General features: G+C 34.0%; 3 protein-coding genes across 3 annotated transcripts in view; 2 read left to right on the forward strand and 1 right to left on the reverse strand.

Annotated features, from left to right (window-relative positions):
- The window catches only part of LOC149412806 (very long chain fatty acid elongase AAEL008004-like), a 99,980-nt gene that overhangs the window by 68,953 nt on the left and 9,888 nt on the right, over positions 1 to 21,139 (reverse strand). The gene's annotated exons all lie outside the window — the stretch shown is intronic.
- Positions 2,851 to 15,933, forward strand: LOC149412809 (uncharacterized). Its single transcript, XM_089645435.1, has 5 exons — positions 2,851 to 2,939; positions 6,998 to 7,127; positions 8,849 to 9,055; positions 10,718 to 10,954; positions 14,691 to 15,933. The coding sequence occupies exons 1-5, from the start codon at positions 2,918 to 2,920 to the stop codon at positions 15,313 to 15,315; spliced, it is 1,221 nt and encodes a 406-aa protein (XP_089501561.1). The 5' UTR covers positions 2,851 to 2,917; the 3' UTR covers positions 15,316 to 15,933.
- The window catches only part of LOC149412810 (uncharacterized), a 39,094-nt gene continuing 37,089 nt past the window's right edge, over positions 19,135 to 21,139 (forward strand). Inside the window, exon 1 of the mRNA XM_089645433.1 lies at positions 19,135 to 19,197. The gene's annotated coding sequence lies outside the window, so the exon portion shown is untranslated. The remainder of the gene's footprint in view (positions 19,198 to 21,139) is intronic.

Genomic DNA, 21,139 nt, shown 5'->3' on the forward strand with positions numbered 1-21,139 from the left:
TAAGTTATTCAGTCTGCTATTGAATAAATATGAATTACTCCTCCCGAAATATGCCCACCATTGCATGTTGCTTCTAAAATCATAAAAAATCGATATCTTTAATGGCCTATATTTTTAAATATTATTTGGTTTGGATTGTTATTTTTGCCTCAAATAAAAACTTATGTTTTGTATGAAAAAGGTCTCGCTGCCGTTTCTGCCATTTTTGTTATTTTGATAAACTCGTTTAAAGAAAAACTTTTTTTCAAAGCAGTATTTCCGGGTTACAATGAACACCCACTTCCATCATTGCAAGTGGAAATGTGGATTGTTCAATGATGGAGGATTAAACTAGTAGAATATCGAGCCCGCCACCAAAACTGATTGCCGACCGCTGCCCTATAATATCATTTCCAACTCCAATGGAATAGTGGCATTATTAACAACTCTGGCCGCTTGAGCCGTAACATATTTACTTTGACATTCGTTTCAATGGCGAAAAATTGAATTTAATTAGTACATCGTGGCGGTGTTTTGCGCTTTCTTAATATATTTTGATCAATATTGATGATGGAAAACCGTACTCTGTTAAAACAAAGGACATTTTTGATTGAAAAAAGCTGAAAAATCGAAACCTTTAAAACAAATCAGTTTGACCGTCTAGTAGCAAAGTGGAAAATGCGTCAGATCCCCACCCAGGCGTCGAGAGTTCAAAGCACTCCTTCATTATACAAGCAACTTTCCGCATATATGAAAATGTGAAATATTCTGTTATGTGTCCTCAACGAGTACCACCTTGCCCCTCCGACGGTTTATCGAAAATTTTATAAATTATTTTCCGAGTCCAATGTGCACCATTTTCACAGCATGCCCAAAGATTACATTTTTTGACTGAAGATGTTTATTTCCTATCAGGGCTGTGTGGGGTTAATTATAAAAATTATAACAAAAACCAGTCCTGGCCTCTCTGGGTCTCTCTCTGGGTCTCTCTGACCTTCGCGGACATATGCCCTTACAGAGATGACGCGTACGCGTAATCCAGCTAACCTTGTCCCATTTATTGAAATTTTTATTTATTTTTATATCTAACTCGAAATATTATGATAAGAGGTGAACAAAATAAAATAAATTAAAACGTGATACAAATTAATGTACGCAGCGAGGGTAGGGAATTGTTATTTTTGTTTGTTTTAATGAGCATTTGGTAAACTGGACTGAGGATAAATGGAAGATATCGGATATGAAAATTGTAATTATTATTAATTACCACCATTTTACTGTTTATCAGTGTTCCTTTGTTCCCTACCATTAAAGCCATTTCTGTACGGCCTATGAAGATTACAATAAATATACCATCACCAAGATCTTGCAGCGTCCATGTAGATACATAGCTGTGAACTCATCATACAATTTCTACAACTGTTTGTATCTGAAATATCTAGGTTAGCACAATTATGTTCAGCTCACAACAATATATTAAACTAAAAAAAAACACAACGCAATCATTTTGATCCTGTTTATATTAGTAAATACAATAACCATAAAAAAAAGAACCCAAAAAGAAAGGAAGAATTCTGAACTTCGGATTATTTTTTTGCAACTTTTTATTACAGCAAAAAATTGTTTTCGATGTAATAATTATGTTAAACTTTAAACCGGTTTATTTCACTGTTTCTGTCTTGTCTCGGGAAACTAGTTTGTCCTTAACTCTTTCAGCCCCAGTGTTAATTCAAATTAACACGAACTTTGTCAATTTTTTAAAGGTAAATGTAGCGATTTAGAAAAGCCACGTTTTCATTTTCTTATAGTTTGTAGTCTTTTCTGTGGGGTCTTTTTTTTCCGGTGGGGTAAAATCCTTATTCCCGCCACAACAACGATAAATATTTTGACATCTGCTGATTGTGAGTTTCATCGAATTTCTGCCGTCATTGATTACTTAATTTAAGGTGAGATATCAATATTTTATACTCGAATTACAAATATTTTAACGCATTAAGATGTGTTCTATAATAATAACATCAGTTTAATTCACTGATCACAGTCATTTCCCAGAATATTGTAAATGAATTTCAATGTTCATTCAAATTAACACTGGTATGGCGAATTTTTAAAGATTTATTATCTTAGATTTATTTGACGGCCGGCATAGTCCAGTGGTAACGCATTGGACTGCCATTCCGAAGGTCGCGGGTTCGAACCCGGCGTGCGCAAATAAATTTTATTTGATTAATTTGTGTTATTTCACAATTAATTAATTAAAAATAATATATAGTATATTTGCGGCACGTTCCAGAGTGGAAGATACTACCAGTATCGCCCTGGTGTAAGACCACCATTCAGAATTGAAACGTTGCTCCAAATGGCTTTAGCCGTGTTTAGTGACTAGATCTGAATAGCCAGGTACTTCCCCACCTTCCTCTTTCCCTTCCCCACTTACCTTCAGCCTCACAACATCCCCCAATTGGGGATGCCATAGTCTCACTGGCTCCAGACGGGAGCAGTTGGGACTCTTGTGAGGTATTCACTATAAAAAAAAAAAAAATCTTTATTTATGAATGAATTTTAGTTAAAATGTTATTTGTTTGTACCTTAGAGATTATCACTACATTGTCAATGTGCATTTTTGACATGAAACAGTTATTTGTATTACTTTTGTGTTATGTTTATTTTACGTTGCTATTTAAAAAATACCCTCTGACGCCCAATGTTAATCCAAATTAACATAGAAAAATTTCAAAAAAAAAAAAAATTAAATGCCAAAAATTTTCAAATAATTTCCTGACGTATTACATATTTTATATGTGTGGAAACAATAATGCGGGTGTGAAAGGGTTAAAATAATAATATTTCATAATATGTATCCAGTTGCCTGTTGATTTTCGAAACTACTGAGGCTTATTTAAACAGTGACTTTCGTTGGATATAGTTGCTGCGTGAAATGTCTGACAGGAGTTCAACAAGTGAGTGAAAACTGTTTTACAGTGTTTGTTTTTATTTAATGTTCGGATTATTTGTTTATTCGCTCAATGGTTTTATACTATTATAGTACGTAGAAAATTATGAAAATATCTAATCAAACACGACTCGTTTTTTAATACAGAAAAAATCTCTCTACAATAACAAAATGTGTTTTAAAAAATTTACTGAGCGTTCTTTTGCGATTTTTTGCTGTCGAGGGAATTTCATATAATTACCGTTTCAGCTCTACAAATGTAAAGATATTTTCTTCAAATATTACATATATATTTAAGGGAACTTTGAAACTTAATGTGTTCAATGTTGTAATTCGGTAGAAATTCGGAATGCTGAGCATAATGAACAAAATTGTAACGTTTACATTAACTGATTTGCAAACTGATTTAGTGACTGATTAACTAACTGATTAAGTGATTTACTAACTCGAGTTAATTTATAAAAACAATTTAGTGATTTTCATTATTTTTAGTCAGAAGAAAATTATAATTCACAAGCAGTTTATGTGATTCGACATCATTAGATATAATTTCTTTTTTAACGGTAGCACGTCTGTCGGCATCTGAAAATATCTTCCTTCGTCTGGTCAAAGGTTGAATCAATAAGTTTTCAATGACGCCAACATTATTTTTTTCAGTTTCTTAAACATTTAGTTTTTATTTGTATTTTTTAGTCTTCTTCTTTTACTGAACTCGAGGAGAATGAGTCGTAAATTGTAATATACAACGAAATTATAATTATCTTTACAAATGAAACTTACATTATACATATTATGACCTTGATTTACGCATTAAATCTCAAACTATTAACTTAAAAACTCAAACCATTATACATCGTGTCTGGAAACTTACATCACATTTCGAGTGGATTTTGCGATATTTGAGCTTTCGTTCAAATTTCGTTTAGAGTAAATCGAGTACGAAGATGGAATTTTATGGTCAAATTTAAAAAAACAAAAGGTCGCCATGTGTTAATATCAGATGTTTATGTCTTTTAAAATGCGTCAAATGGTAGATAATTCTCAAATCCAGGTCGCTCGCATCGAAAGTACATATATTGATCGACTTTCTTATTCTCGAGTCTTGCCGAAGGTACTTACTAAACATTGGTCAAAAGTCATTCCACTCGAACAACGAGTGGGTCGAACCAGTTGAAACCAACTTGTCTTCAACGACTTCACTGTCAAAATCTAGTACATTATGTCCAACCAAATATCGATGGACAAGCGTCGTATATTTTTACAAAGTTGTTTTAAGGTTCCAAATTAATAATGGCTGATTTGCCAGCAATATTGGCTGTAATAGATGATATAGAGCAATCTGGAGAAGCTGCTTTAAGACCAACAAGAACGTTCTACCAGAAGCTCGATTCTTTGGCTAATTTGACAGACGAAGACTTCGTTATGATTCAAAGAATTTGGCAAGTATGTCGGCTGGTAGTCATGGTGTATCTGTTCATAACACATCCATCCCTTTCTTTAGCTCTAGATGTCGAAACTAAGGTAAGTTCAAAAATGACCGTGTAACGTTTTGTTTTTGACATTTCGAAATCACACCATTGAGGTGTCAAAACATAAGTAACAAAGACAATATTCACAGGGCTGAAAAAATAATCATCTCTTCAACCCTTGAACAAACAAGAATAATAATAAATGAACCATTCGACAAAGTTCGTCGAGACAACGGAAATTTTGTCATTCGTAGATGGTGTGTAACGAATAACTTTTGACCACCATTGGGGAATTGAGCCCCTGGCTCCAAGATTTCTAACCTATTAGTTGACAAAAAAAAGAAATTTTTGGTTTCTCTATTAACATAGATTCACCGGTTTCCCGTTTGAACTACGAGTTTACGGACACCGTATACAAAGAAATGATTATTACACAGTTTGATATTAAGGAACTGGTTTTCGGTGATGTTTATGTAAAGTCGGACCTCCAAAACCAAAGACATAACACTCATTTTATATTATATTTTTATTTTTCTTAACATATTAATAATGCAAAGGTATTGACGTATATTTTACGGTGACCGGATAAATCATCACAATGATAATTCATCACATCTTTAAAAAGTTATATAAAGTCATGGAAAGTGATGAAACAAAATCTTTATTAACTGGGTTAAGTAGGTTAGGTTAGGTTAGGTTGAAAAAAATTTTTTTTCATCGTTTGTAATGACTTTATATCACTTTTTAAAAGTGTGTTGAATTGTCACTGTGTTGAGTTATCATGGAATCTATTTTACATATGGTACATAGATATTTTTCGAATGTTATTTATTTTTCGCTAATTAAATTTGTTCATTTCGACTAGGTAAAACATAGAGAAATTAAATAATTATAATACATTTAAAACGGAAACTCATTAAGGCGCTAAGGTCTGTGTAAAGGAAATGCAATCAATTTTATAGAAAAAGTACGTACGTAGAAAAATAAATTATGCATTAATAATGTTCATACTTTATGCAAAAATAAAATATTCTTACAAAATTGCAGGTGGCTAATGATAAAAATGTGAATGTTATTAGAACTGTTAAAATAACACATTGAGCTCTGATAAAAAATGTTAATTGTTTATTATGTGGTGAACAATATAACTCTAGTAGGCCTTATGAAATTTGGGTCCAGTGTATGATATGTAAACTTTGATCTCATGAAGAATGCACGAAAGAAGAATTACAATATACTTGTCATGATTGTGAATCTCACTAATTATTGTTGATGTGCCTTGAGTCCGATAATTTTATAAATATGTTTAGTATCATAATTTTTAAAAGTTTACCTGATGTTAGAAAACGTATCGTTTCAGTAATGTTGATTTTTATAATGTGGCATAAGAAGTAGGTGGATACCAATTGTTTTAGTGCCACTCTTTACATATAGTGTAAAGAGTGGCACACGTTAATTAAACACGTGTTTAATTCATATCATTTAAGTATTGACTGAATTTTTTTGTAAGCGAGTTATTTTTGGTCATTAATAATTATAATGATACTTCCATTGATTGTTTCCTTTTAATATATACTATTTACTTATTTAAAAGAATACTATGATCCTTTTACTGATTGTTTCCTTTTCATGGACACTATTTCCTTATTTTAAAATAATACTATGATCCATTTACTGATTATTTCCTTTTAATAGATAATCTTTACTTATTTAAAAGAATACTACGATCCATTTACTGATTGTTTCCTTTTCGTGGATACTATTTCCTTATTTTAAAAGAACAGAACTTTGATCCATTTAGTGATTGTTTCCTTTTAATAAATACTATTTACTTATTTAAAAGAATACTATGATTCTTTTACTGATTATTTCCTTTTAATAAATACTATTTACTTATTTAAAATAATACTATGATCCATTTTCTGATTTTTTCCTTTTACAAAAATAATAACCTTTAAATATTTAGTTGGAGATGGAGTTGAAAGATTCGATTCGATTCGATTCAACGTATTGATGTTATTTAGTCCAAACCGATTTTTTTTTACACAATTCTTTTTTTTTGTATTAAGATTTTCAGATAATATCAGTTTGTCAGTGCACTGCACCGATTTACTGAAATTATTTATTCGTAATATTAATATTCCTTTCACAAAATGAATCAATGTTCCCTAGCACGCAAGTTTTAAGTTTTCAATACATATTAAATGATAATTTTATTATTTACTAACTGTAACCCGCCACGCATTACCGTGGCTCAGACTGTCTGTATAGATAGAGAAAAAAATAGCGCGAATTGCTTTTACGTCCAACAGATGGCGCTGTTCATAAAATAAATTTAAAAACATTTTTGTTCAAAAAATGGTTATGTTTAAAAAAAACTCGTTTTCATACCTTTCTCATATGATATCTATAAAACATAGGTAATATAAAAACACCCGCGTATTCAAATGCAACCTCGCGCCTTGTGTCAAAATATCAAAGCAATCGGTGAAAAACTTTGGATATTTAAGATTTTGAACAAACGAACATTTGCAATTTTATTTATATATATATAATTATATTATTTATTGTAAAAAAATATATCTTTATTTTTTAGTTCTCTCGGTCGAGGACCACATCAAGTTGGTAGTTTTCGGAGAGGCACACGAAGTGCCATGTGATTCTTGCAACGTCTCTGAGCTAGAGCACGCGTTGCCTCCCTGGTATGACAAGGACAAGTACAAGAGGTAAAAACACTTATCAAATGATTCACTACAATCACCAGTTTTGAAAAATTATTTTCGTCACAAAGTAATTTGCATCCTTGAATGTAAATCCTAATTAACGAATCAACATAACATACGTCGAGGCTGTCTCCACAAAACCTTCATAGGACAATTGCTAAAAAAACTTTGGAGTTTGAACAAAAAATTGAGACCTAATTAAGGACTAATAAAAGCCATAACATAAAAAATCTTTATAAAACAACACAAAAATCGACAGTTAATAATAACACAGCAATATATTATAAGAAATATAAAAATATACTAACAACTTTAATCAGAAAGACGAAAAAACTATTATACTAAAATTATAAAGAGAAAGATAATAATAACCAAATCTGGCCAACAATAAATGAGATTATAAATAAAAATAAGAAAAACAAGCAAGTATCTTAAATCACAGATCGTAAAAACATATATAATGTACAAAAAGAAACAAAAATGCTGTAATATCTTAAATAAAATTGTTGCCGGCATTTTGTAAATGTCGATTTACGTACCTATATACCGCACTGGATTCTAACGCAAAATGTCTAGGAATATTTATAGACTTAAAAAAGGCGTTCGACAGTAGGTATATCACATAAAAAACTAATAAATAAAAAAATCCATTGGAATAAATGGAAAAGTTTTTGCATGCATAATTGGTTATCTCAATAAAAGACCCCAAGAAGTTAAATTAATTGACCAAGTTAGTGACTCTGAATATAGTGATTTCTCAATACATCAAGGTACATTTTTAGGCCCTTTACTATTTATCATATGCGTAAACGATAGGTATATTTTATGTCTCTAAATATGGCGAAACTGACACAGTACTGCTAATTAAAACTAAAACTTGGAGGGAATTCAACAACACGGATAACGCAGATTTGAACAAATTGAAAAAAATGTTTTGGTATGAATTTAGTGAGACTAAATTCGAATACAACTTATTATATACCATTTAGCATATAAAAACAAGAAACATCTAAAGAAATACCAATTATTATCCACTCTAGGAATAATAGACAGTAACATAACTGTAATAACTTGTGTTTAGTAATAGAAAGCCAAACCGAAATAAAATACCTAGGCATTACAGTAGACCCCAACATGGCTAAAATGGCCCAAACAGATAAACGTATTCAAAGACATAGTGAGGAAACTAACATACATCTTTAGATGTCTAAGACATATACTAAATAAAGATTTACTCAAAATGATATACGAGTACTTTGCTTTCTGCCAATCACTAAGACAATTCGACTACCATAATACGGACATGTATCTAGTGTGGTAGTCGAAAAGTATGTAAAAAACTGCATACAAATATATTTTACGAAAAAAGGAAATAAAAAAAATAAAAAAAGCCATTATAAGACGGGGTGGAATTCATAAACAAAACATGAGTGAAGAAAGGAGTGTATGGAAAATATATGAAGAAAATGTGAATGATAGTAAAAGTGGGGGACGCTCGAGGAAGACATGGGACGATCATGTTAATCAGATACTTGAGTCGGGTAATGTCAAGAGTCAGAATAATAGAAGAGTATGTATGAGAAGATGTATGAATGTGAATGAGGCAAGGAGTATGTGTCAAGACCAAATCGTTTGGCGGTACGTGTTCTCTGCCTACCCCTGCGGAAACGGCGTGATGGTTAGTTAGTTAGTCTTTTAAATAAATTATTTCACGTTATTTACAGGGGCCAGAGCTACATGAAGCGGAACTTTTTGAGCCACGTTACCTCAACCTTATGTGGGCTTATCTCGATGTACTCAGTACCCTCCGCTCTCAAGGTCCTCATGAAGAATCACAGATCGTCCACGCCGTACGCTGCCTACAGGCGCTATCTCTCCACCATCCTGCACTTCCAATCTTGGTACAATGAAGATCTGGTGCCGGGGTCGGAGTGAGTTAACAACCTTTCTTTATTGTGTCTCTTGACCCCGAACAAGATCGAACGCACCACGATCTGGGGCGCTGAATGCCTGCAACGATAAACTATGTATTTATGGGCCAAAAAGGACAAGGAATGGGAGAAAGCTCCCGAAATTAATGAATTCCAAAAGGTTCGAATCCGAACCGAACCAAGCAACTACTCAATAAAGATCTAAGGTAAGTATTAATATAACAGGATACAGGACAGGCAAAGTCCTTAGGCGTCAAACTCCTATAGAGAGTGGAAAGTGGAGTGAAAACATGAAGATGCTAAAAAACCTTGATGGTAAAAAGGCTTAGATACTTTGAGAGCCACAATGTGGAACCATAATAATGTTGTATACACGGTGTCCAAAAACTTGAAGTTCAAGCAGGAAACTGGTGGATTACATCACAAAAAACTTTCGTTCCATTTTTAAAACAAACAAAGGTATAAAAAAATGCTTCTGGAGCCGATTTTTTCAAATTTGACAACATTTCCATCCTCAGACTCGATTTACTAAACAAAAGTTCAAATCAAAATTAAGAAATTATTATAAGCAATACTTATTCGCCTGAAATACCCACACAAATTGAAAATATCTCCCGATTAAAATTAATGCCGCCAACGGGAATTGAACTCGCACCCTTCTGATTGCCGGTGAGGTGCTCTAAACCACTAAGCTACGTCAGCTTATTCCGAACCCGCCAAATAATACAATGTATGCTAGTATTTCATTTAACAATTATTGCTTATTACATTTTTTCACCTGCAAACGACCAACTTTATTTTTGAAGGAAATGCTTGGTTGAAAGACATATTATATCTTCACCAATTAGGGAGAAAAGAGTGTGAACTCACACTTTTCCAAAAATAAAACAAACAAAATATCAAACACATTAAGAAAACAAGAAAATAAACAAAACTAAACAAACCAAACAACAAGTTAACATCAGTTAACTTTATAACTTTTTGCTTTTAATCTTTTATAATAATATTTTTCTTTTAATGTATCATTATTTTTTAGTTATATATGTATATATTTTTTTAGTTGTGTATATATTATATTACTTTTCTTTTTTTTCCTTTTTTGTTTTTGTTCTTACAAAATATGTATGCGTGCATGAATACTAACTCAATTTTGACTGTCCTAAAACGGGAATTCCTCCTAGTTGGGCAGTCAAAGTATTTTTTATCTACATGTGTCATTGTATCATCACCTGTACTAAATAAAAAATAAAAAAAAATAAATAAAAAAAAAATTTAAAAAAAATCTACAGTTGTTGGTTAATCGTAAAAGTAATGATTTTTATTCGGGAGATATTTTCAATTTTTATGGGTATTTCAGGCGACTAATTATTGCTTACAATAATTTGTTATACTTTGTGTGATGCATAAAAAAACATTGTCTTATAAATGTTAGTTTATCATTAAAAATAACAAACCAAAATTAGTTAAATTGAAGGAAAATTTTACCATGAAATCGACTAAAAATGTGTTTTAGATTCACCGGTTTTCCACTTCTACGAGTTTCTGGACACCACGTACATGGCATTGGGTATACCCTAATGCACTTCCTTAAATGGGCTGATCTATTTTCTTCTCTTGATATTCAGAATACGCATTAAATACCTTTTTTAATGTATTTTTTAGTTCCTGGAAGTCCCTGAGCACAGTTAGAGAACGCCACATCAAATGGTCTAACGTCTCGAAGCTAAAGAAAGATGGCCACATCTCCCAACGAGACCTTGTCCTAACCCTGACAGCCTTCGGAGGGGTCAGTCTGGCCAGGACACACCTGCTCGGCATGGAGAATAATAATCGGGAGGATTTAGAGGCCTTTGCACACTTCTGGAGGACGATTGGATATATGCTAGGAATTGAAGACAGGTAATATATATTTTAATCTCTTCATTTTATGCAGGAGCGTACAGTCGTATGCTGTAGTCAATGCTTATTTATTTTACCCACGACACTATCCTTTAGAGTCGAAGATACACATTCAATTCTGAAGATTGTAAAGAATGTACCTACTCTCGTTCGTCAAAGACTTTCGTTACTTATAGCTGGTGAAAGTCCGTGTGGGGTTCAGTTCACATTTTAATATGATAATTCATCGTTCAACTTTTTTTTTTTAATATTAACTCCACACAGGAGGCCCTGAAGAAAATAATTTCCCTCAGGGCCTATGTCATCTTTGGGGATGCTGTGTGAGGGTCTTTTTGTGGAGAGGAAGGATTGAACATGGGTCTTGAAGAGTCCCATGTTGTAGGAGGGAGGAAACACAGAGGCCGGAGTGCGTTCCACAGCCGAGCTGTTGAACTTAAGAACAAATCGTAGAAGCGACCCGTTCTCATGTAACAAATATCAACCGTGTACAAATGTTGGGCCCGCGTTTGGCGTGTATCCCGACTACGCACCGGTGCCGAAGGGATCAATGACGCTAGTTCCTCAGAGCATCTTCCATTGTAATACCGATAGAACAAGGACAGCATACCTAAATATAATTATTTTTTTAAATAATAATAACATTTTCCTAAATATAAGAAACATATATAAAATAAAACAATTGAAAACAATATATTATGCACTATGCCAATCAATAATAGAATATGGAATAATTGCTTGGGGAGGAGCAACAAACGCAGCTATCGCTCAAATAGAAATCGCACAGAAAACGATATTAAAGGTAATACTCAAAAAACATAAACTAACCGACACAGACCAAATATTTAAAAGCTGTGACATACTTGATATACGCCAATTATATCTTAAAACTCTACTAAACTACATTTTAGACCAAAAAAACAATCCCCAACAAACACAAAATATCACTAATAGACCGGTCAGAAAAGCGTATAAAAAAACATAAAAACTCCGAAGGTAAACTCTACCTTTGGACAAAGACACCATAAATACCACGCTATAAAAGCATTCAACAGTCTTCCACTTGAAACAAAAATTGAGGAAAATAAAAATAAATTCAAACACAAAATAAAAAAAATGGTTTAAAGAACAAAACAGACAATATTTCCAAAATTCTATAACATAAGAGAATAAAACATATACACGCAACACAAAAAAATGTATAAGGCAAACGGCACGCACAAGCACATAGATCATTGTAAGTGCCGATTTCCATTCCCTTCTAATGTTTTTATATTGGTGTGAAAATTGGATTTTGATTTCTAATCTTTATTTTTGGTGTAAATTTATCTTTATTTTAATGTTGTTTTTTGTTTTTGTTTAAATGTATAAATTCGTATATTTTAAAATGGGGGCCTCAGCACGGGTGAACAACCCAGTGAGGCCAACCTTGCTGAGTTGAAATGTGAAGTACTGTAGAGTAATGATAAATAAAATAAATACCTACCTGACGCCTGTGCTCTAAAGATTGCAGTCCGTTTGTTAAGATTGGGGAATCTATCAAACGGACCGCCCGTTTTTGCACAGAGTCAAGGGTTTTTTTCAGGTATTTAGGGGCTCCGGACCAGAGATGGCTGCCAAATTCGACAGTAGGGCGAACTTGCGATTTGTACAGGGTCAGCAGTTGTGTACTATTAAAGTATCTGCGGGCCCTGTACGGTACGCCCAGCTTCTGAGAGGCCAACTTTACTCTGGCTTCGATGGAGCCCCAGTACCTGAGCTGGTCACTTATAGTTATACCAAGCATATCAATGGAAGGCCTGTTCGGAAGATTGCTTCCGTTAAAGGAGACTAGATTATCATTTGGATCCCTTTTAGACGTAATCAGACAGGATTGGGTCTTTGAAACATTAAATTCGACGAGATTATTTTTATTATTTATTTTACTATAAATGTAGGACTTCGTGGTCGAGGGGTAAGGCATCCGACTAGCAACCTGGTGTTTGCGGATTCAAATAACGGCGTGCGCAATAAAATGTTTTTTTTTAACAGTGCTATTTCAAGATTTATTCATTCAATATAGCATTATAGTATCTTTGCGGCACGTTTCAGAGTAGAGGGTACTCTAAGAATTGCCCGGTGTAAGATCGCCATTCAGAAATGAAACGTTGTTTAAACTGAATTAAGTCGTGTTTAGTGATCAGATCTGAATAGCCAGGTGTTTCCCCACCCTCCTATCCCCATCTCGTTACCCTCCTCATTCCCGCCTTACAAGATATCTTAGTTGACGCAATAGACTCGTGGCTCCAGCCGGTTGGGGCGGAAGGGAATCTTTTGCGGTATTTGTATAAAAATATATCGTAATAAGTCAAACAATATTTTATGATGAACCCTTAACTGGAGAATAAGTTTAGTATTAAACTGCCCAACCTTTTTAACAGTTGGGCGAAATTGACGATTTTGAATCACTGGCGGGCCACTGAATACCTGACTGTTCCTATTTCCATGGGGGGGGGGGGGGGGTTGTGAGAGAATTTCTATAAAACATAACATAATTCCCCAAAAATAAATTCAAAATGAGTGCTCCCCGCAAAATATTAAATCCATGGGGGGGGGGGGTTGTTACCAAACTTCGCTGAGAAAAAATACGCGCACCCAAAAACATCATATGTGTGATTCCCAACAAAAAAATTTCGAATTCCATGGGGGGGGGGGTGGCTACAAGATTCCATTTCGGACGCAAAAAATATTATATTAAAAACCGGTGTATTTTTGTTTATAAGTAAGTTCAACAGGTTAGATTTTTTCGTCGCTGATTCTCGTTCTGAGTAGCCTAAATAGCGATAAATCGCCTTCGTTGGCAACACTGGTGAGCGCGCGCAAGCTGCATTGTTTGTTTTACCGCGGGCCCGCGACACTTTTTCAAATTGGCGGATTGGCGGTTTTTTTGAAAATGGTTCACGCGGGCCTGGGGTTGGGCAGCCTTGATCTAAACTATCTAACTAAACTTGTGTGTTGAAAATATAAAAAAAAATAAACTATTAAACATCTGCTACGTCTCCTTAGTAATCATCAATTTAATCCCATTGCTCTGTTTAAACGAAAAAAATCACCGGTGAGTTATTTTTATATAACATTGTGAACTGTATTATTGATTCATCATATTTATTTTATTTATTAACCCTCTTTTTAGGTGCTTTTACGTACGAATAGTAAAAATTAATATACAGTGGGCATACATTATACACAACAAAACTGCAATGAATAAAAGATACCCACTGATTCTGGACTGGTTTATTTCCCTCCATAAGTATTCTTGGCAATGAGGAATACATAATATTGTAGTTAGTCCCGGAAATTCTGAAATTACATAAATCGCGACTTATCAATGCAAGCAATTCTAATGATTTATTCAGTATACCACGAGCATAACTGTGCGCAAAATTTCATAAATGGGACGTATTTGCAAAACATTCAACACCCTACGAGATGTAGACATTTCCTACTGTATTCACACTACATTCAATACAAATAAAATCAAAAAGGCTGAATCTATCTCTTGATTCCAAAATTTTGTAAATTATTGTTTTCACTGTTCTTGTTGTTTGTATGTTCTGAACTGAAAACTGAGATATGGAGAAAATTTGTGAAAGAGGCCAAATCCCACCCTAGTATATATATGATAAATATTAATGATAAGTTAGTTTCAACGTTTCAACAGTTCATGTTGTAATAATGTTCCTCTTTTACGATAATTCAGGTACAATACAATCAGGCCATCTTTAGATGAAACACTCCTTGTAACCGAAGCCATCATCACAGGAATCTTCAAACCATTAATTCAAAATCCTCCCGAATACTTCTACCACATGTCATCTGTTTACCTTCAAGGCCTTTGGTTCTTCGACCCCACCATGACAGTAGCAACCATGAGTTATTTCAACTACAGACTCCTCGGAGTTGAAGGGTTCGAGTACAATCCAAAAGGAGCACTGGAGATCAAACAAAAGAAAGAAATCAAAATCAGAGAAAGTCAATTGAGAAATATTAATTTCAAAAAAGGACTTGGATATTCAGAATATCAAGGAAAAGACGAAGAACCTCTTGTAACAGGAGAAAAATTCTATTTGACTCTTGGTTTATTTAATAGAATCCTCCTGTTCGTGATGGTGTTTTGGTTCAACAACATCACCGGCACCATGATTGGTAAAGTACTTGGTCTGCTCAAAGGAGCGATCAGTCTAACTTTTGCAAAGCTTTTCCCTATCCTATTTATTCTGAGGTATGGTTTTAAAGGAGCCTATGTGAACAAATATGAAGAAGACATTAAAATTGAAGTTAGGATAAAAACCAATAAGGAAATGCTCGCAGAAACGCGGTATTGATTGTGGAAAATACCATTATATTCAAAATGTTAACAGATTAAGAAAATGTAAATACATTTAAAGTTACACCCTCATGTTGTCATTCGTAATTTTTTATTTTTTTCATGGATGAAGTGATGCGCATTCCTATGTAATGCGTAAAATTTATTTACATGAGGACCATATCCCGTATGACTACTACTCGTGGCTCTATCCTACCAACTTTCCTTTTTCCTTTGTGTATGCTCGGAATGAACCATCTACGGGTCAGAACTAGTAGAAAACTCGGTCGTCATGGAGAGCATTCATTTCTATGTTCCCGATGGTTATCTCCATCACCGACAGCATAGACTGTTCTATCTCTCGGCCTGCAGGACTAACTTGCCAATGGTCATGCCGGTGGTGAGAGAAATTTTGCTATTGACCAGATTCAATTCGGATGTAGGTAGCATCAATGAAGCTGCCTTTAAAAGGTAAACTCTGTTATTACTATTGTAGTTGATATACCCACTATCTTTATTTATTTAAGAATTTTTCTTAACCAGTACATTTAAAAATGCATTAAACGTAACAATTTTGTAATTTTTTTTAATAAATAAATTAATTAAATAGAAAATTATTCATGTTGAATGAACTTTTAATTTTCAAAATTGGAACTGATAAGTATAAATCAACTCGGGTTTGGGTACTGCCCCGGGACCATTTATTGGATAACCAACACCTCTGCCATAGGTCACCCCAAAGATATTAGAAGAACGAGATATGCTATGTTGGCCGCCGGACCGTAGCCGGAGTACTACCTAATTAGGGTACTTTGAACGGTATCGGGACGTGTACGCACAGAAATCTGTTCTATGTATTAGTGCGGATACCTTAGCGCAAGCGAAGGTGTGCAGTAGTATTGGTGAACAAAACCGGCGACACTCGGCAAAACAATTCCACTCAGTACGAACTGCTCATAGCACATCTCGTTATTCTAATATCTTTGGGTCACCCCAAGTGGTTGGCTACGTTTGGTGACTTGGCAGGAGTGCCGGGTTCATCGGGTGAGTTGTGTTCAGGATGCGTCTACCCACCTCCTGCGTGGCGTGCCAGATCGGGAGAGGCTGGTTTGGGGAGACCCTTTTACCTCTCCAACTGGTCTCTCCCTCCTCCTGGACACACTGATCCCTAGATTCTTACCCACCTCTCATACCTTTTTTTCTTACCAGAACTTCCTCTCCCTCCTTTCCTTAAAATAGACCCACCACCCAGCACCCCCAAGACATAGGCTTTGTGTTGTGGTTAATGTAAAAAAAAGTCAAGCTATTAAGGCAAGAAATTTATTTTATTAATTAGTAATTCTTTATTTGAAATGTGTATTCCTTTTATTACATCTACCATGATTACACATCTGCCCTGATGATGGACACTGCAATTCTGTCCGAAAAGTTGGCTAAATAAGGAGGTAGCGCAACACGGCATAATACCCCAAAAACAAATCACTATAAGTATATTCCTTTTATTTAAATTTTTGACAGGAGTCGTTTTTTTCATATTTACTAACATTCTAGTGCGATTCCAACAATAACATTTGGCTGGCATTAGTTGTTTTTTTGCTTAAAAATAATCCAAAAACCATTTGTTTCGTTTTCTGGCCATAAAAAAGTGTAGTGCTGTGTGCCTGGAGGAATCTTCTACCCCTGATCTTCCAGGAGTTTTTTGAGAGACTTTTGGCCTCTGATTTCCAGATATTTATAATATTTTCTTTATTCTGTCAAATTCTATACTCTTGTTGTTGTAATCGTTAGTATGTTTGTGAATAATGGAGGAGGATTTTGTTGAATAATTTTAATCAATAATTCCCCCTTGGACCCCCTGCGAAGCCCCCAGATCCCCTCCTCCTGACCCCTGTGACAAAGACTCCTCTGGTTGCAACATTTCAAGGAAACCCTTCCAATCTGTCGTCATCACCTTTGAAAGACAATCTCCTCCCTTTCATATAAATTTATTCTTCAACACGTTACCAGTTGAAATATACACTGATCCCACCACACAATGTTTCAATTTCTGCCGTTTTGATCATACCAAAGCTGCATGGTCCCCGCCCAGATGTTTTAAATGTGGAGAAAACCACCCAGCTGACCAATGTCTTTCTTCCTTCCCACATAAATGTTACAACTGGTCGAGATCTCATTCCGCACACAATGATAATTCAACACACCTTTAAAAAGTCAAATAAAGTCATCAAAAGCGATGACAAAGAAATAAACCGTAAACCCATTTAACCTATAATTATAAGCAATAATTAGTCGCAAAAAAGTGAAAAATAATAATATTTAACCTAGTTTAAATTCATAAATAAATTTTTTTTATACTCGTAGACAGGTATTACATAATAAATAATGATATTAATTTTGTTTGCGCTGTAATAAAAACAATTAGGACGGGTTGTTTCGGAGAATTTGAACAATTCATCAAATTTCAACGCTCATTTTCAAGTTCTGTGAAAGATTTTTTCATGTTCTGTTTGTATTTCAGTTTTGTCAAGCAACTAGTCTGCAATGATATAATAACAGAACTTGAATAGGACTTTCACAGAACCCGAAAATGAATGTTGAAATTTGATGAATTTTTCAACGTTCATTTTCAATTTCTGCGAAAGATTTTTTCTATTTGTTTTTATTTCAGTTCTGTCAAGCTACTAGCCTATAATTATAGAATAACAGAACTTAAATAGGACTTTCACAGAACCCGAAAATGTACGTTATGTAAAGAACCCACCCTCAACAACGCTTGCACAAGTGAAGTAAATAAGGTCATCATAAAAAAACCACTCACGATGTCATGCGTATCATGTAAATACAGCGAAGTTATATTTATAAAATAAATCAGTGTGGAAATGTAAGTAACGTCACAAGGTTAGAAAACGGATTTATTTATATACCTAATTATTAAAAAACTATAAATTCCTAATTTTTTTAATAACATTTTCGTAATCTTAGTAGGAACGTCTAACCACAAGATTTGTTTGAAGTAATTATAAAATGGATGCAAGTGGCCTATTGCGTGACCTATGATTTCTAGGTGGAAGATTTCATCTCCTCTTTGAAATGCCTAAAACAAAAAAAACAAAAAAAATATATATATATATATATATATATATATATATATATTTATAGGTAGATCTACTGACTGGCCTAATACAGTGTGTCCGGAAATTAGAGGCAGAAGAGGGAAACTGAACTGACACTGAAACTGGGAATTTTCAACACATAAACTTTTTTTTCGATCTAAAAGTTTTCATAAAAAAAAATTGTTAAAAGTTAGAAAAACTTTTAAAGCCGGGTCTACGTTTCGAAGCATTTTAAAATACAATAACCAGTTGATAGCGACCGATATTTGTCAAATTTTACATGAAAATTTCATTATGATTGACGATTTACTAAGACTCGATTTCCTCGAAAACGAAAGCTCAATTCGAAAAAAGTTGTATTATAAAATCGACACTAAATGTGAAAAATCGAATCACCCTGATCGAGTCCCGCTTGTACCACTTGTTTCCTGATTACACCACGTATTGTAAGAGCACATGGAATACAAAATATATCACAGATACATGGATATTTCAGAATTCCATCATAGTACGTGCTATAAAAGACGTAGCGATCAAAATTTTCAACACACAATGTTTTACGAAGTGTCGAGACTGCTGAGTCAAATATCGGCTAGAATTTCGACCATTCGGTGTATGTTGACTTTCTTGCAAAATAAATATGTACATGTAGACGGACGTTGTGTATAGTGTTTACCCAGTTAATTGCTCTTGTGTCAGTTGTCGTCTGCTCGGCAATGTGGATAATGCGAAAAGACTTAGAAATTTACATAGTCAATGAATAAACAATCTGACAAGATGGGAAATAGGTAAATCAATAATTTAATCAGGTAGTGCTTTGAAGTGGCGACTTCCACTTTTATACCAAGGTGTTTTATGCTTATTTCAAATCCCAGTTCCTACTCAAATTTCCTTTTCCCTTCTTTTTTGTTGCGTTCCTAAAAGTTTTACATTGGAATAAAGAAGATTTGAAAAAAGAAGACAGACGCAAGTAGATATCATTTGTTTTTTGTGTTAGAATTTTCGTCGTAGTGGTCGTTGGCCGTTGCATATACGTAATTGCATGTAATAATTAATCTCATGAAAAGTTGGTAAAGTGCATTACTGTTAGATGATTTGACATTTTTGAGGAAATAATTCATTAGAACTTTACATGCCTACTGTCAACTCATTGAATAAAGAATATCTGTATGTGTTTACTTCATCTTGTAACATACTTTTGTTATTTAATGACAAGAGACAGGTTTGTGTAAGCTATTGCTTTGGCATCTGAGCTGCTGTGTTTTGGCGGTTTCGCCTCATATATTATGTGAAAATCGCATTTATCAAGATACAGTGATCAGGCAGGTAATTTCGCCAAAGAATAGGTACCTATAAAAATCATTACGATAAAGGTCAAAACGACGGAAGTTTAATAAAACATCGATTGGATATTGACCAAGCACGTGACACAGCTCGCAAATGACCGTTACAGATGCTTTCACGATTGTGATCTATGGTTATGTTCAAGGTCTTGTCCCTAAATATTATTTCTTATCTATTGGAAACTATCTGTATGAAATCTTAAGCGTGAAAATAATGATTGTGTAAAGCGAAGTCAACCCCCGCATCGGTTTGGAAAATAATAATTTTCCATTATACTCTTCCTCTTGTTTGCGCAGTCGTCTGGATAAAACAAGTCAACCTTATTATTGTGTAAACACAAAGTTCAGTCTGTCGTCTAACCCTGAAGGGAACATGGTTTCTCGAAGGGCAGTGCTTTGCAGTTTTCTTAACACGTTTAAGTCTTGCAGACGCATCATTCGGAGGAAAAATACGTACGACATTTTTAATATTTTCTTTTGTTTAGTGTTTCTTTTTATTAGGCTAGATGATTTGAAATTATTTGACAAGACAATAACGCCTATTAAGTCGACCAAATTCAAAGTGGATCAAATCAAAAGCCAGAAAAGGTGCGATTGGTGATTTATTTATTTGCCCATCATCGCTCTAACTCACTGTAGTGTGAAAAGCATGTGTTGTGATGGAAATCATTTTCAGAAGTGGTTGTTCACGATCAGGTTTATTATCAAAGATAGATTATTAATATCGGTTGTTCATGCGTCGCGGTAAAATCTAGTTCAATGAACACAAATTTGCTATGAATTTAAATGTGATTTTACAAATTGTGTGAAGGATGCAGATAACCATTAACGTAGGTACCTTTATTATATGGCAGAAAAATATTTTTAACAGAAAATTATTTTAATTGACTTTTTCTAAATTCGATTTATGCCGTGTATTTTTACGGATCTGCGCTTGAATCTTTATTTATTTTATATTCTAAGGTATACCTACATATTGTGGGCATTATATAAATAATAGTGCGCAAGTATTTAAATTAAAATAGCTAAAAACTAATCTCAATATCGAATGTTTCAGCAAAAAGAACTAGGAGCAGGGGCTGTTCTTCCCTTAGATCAATTGGTGTCTTACCCCACAAAATTAAAACACAACAATAATAGTAAATTATGTGGATCAAATACTGGTATTATTCTTAATTAATTTGAAATTTACCGCGAAACAGCAGGGCTGCGAGCGGCGGCGACGAGTGACTAGCAGTGATATCTATTGTCTATTATAGAAGCTTTCATTCACAAGTCCACACGATTCGCTGGGTTAATTTAAAGAATGTCCTGCACCTTCTGTTTCTATGATGGCACTATGTCTTTCGCCTAAGTAAAAATTAGGTACCGAAGAAAGCTTAAGCGA

The sequence above is a fragment of the Hesperophylax consimilis genome, chromosome 22 (genome assembly GCF_061612785.1).
Source record: "Hesperophylax consimilis isolate HC1 chromosome 22, BYU_Hcon_1.0, whole genome shotgun sequence".
Lineage (NCBI taxonomy): Eukaryota > Metazoa > Arthropoda > Insecta > Trichoptera > Limnephilidae > Hesperophylax > Hesperophylax consimilis.

Bases quoted from the DNA above. Each gene is read 5' to 3' on its own strand.
- LOC149412809 (XM_089645435.1), top strand. From the start codon at position 2,918: ATGTCTGACAGGAGTTCAACAA. The intron at 7,128-8,848 runs GTAAAAACACTT...CGTTATTTACAG, and splicing joins GACAAGGACAAGTACAAGAG to GGGCCAGAGCTACATGAAGC. The intron at 9,056-10,717 runs GTGAGTTAACAA...TGTATTTTTTAG, and splicing joins GATCTGGTGCCGGGGTCGGA to TTCCTGGAAGTCCCTGAGCA.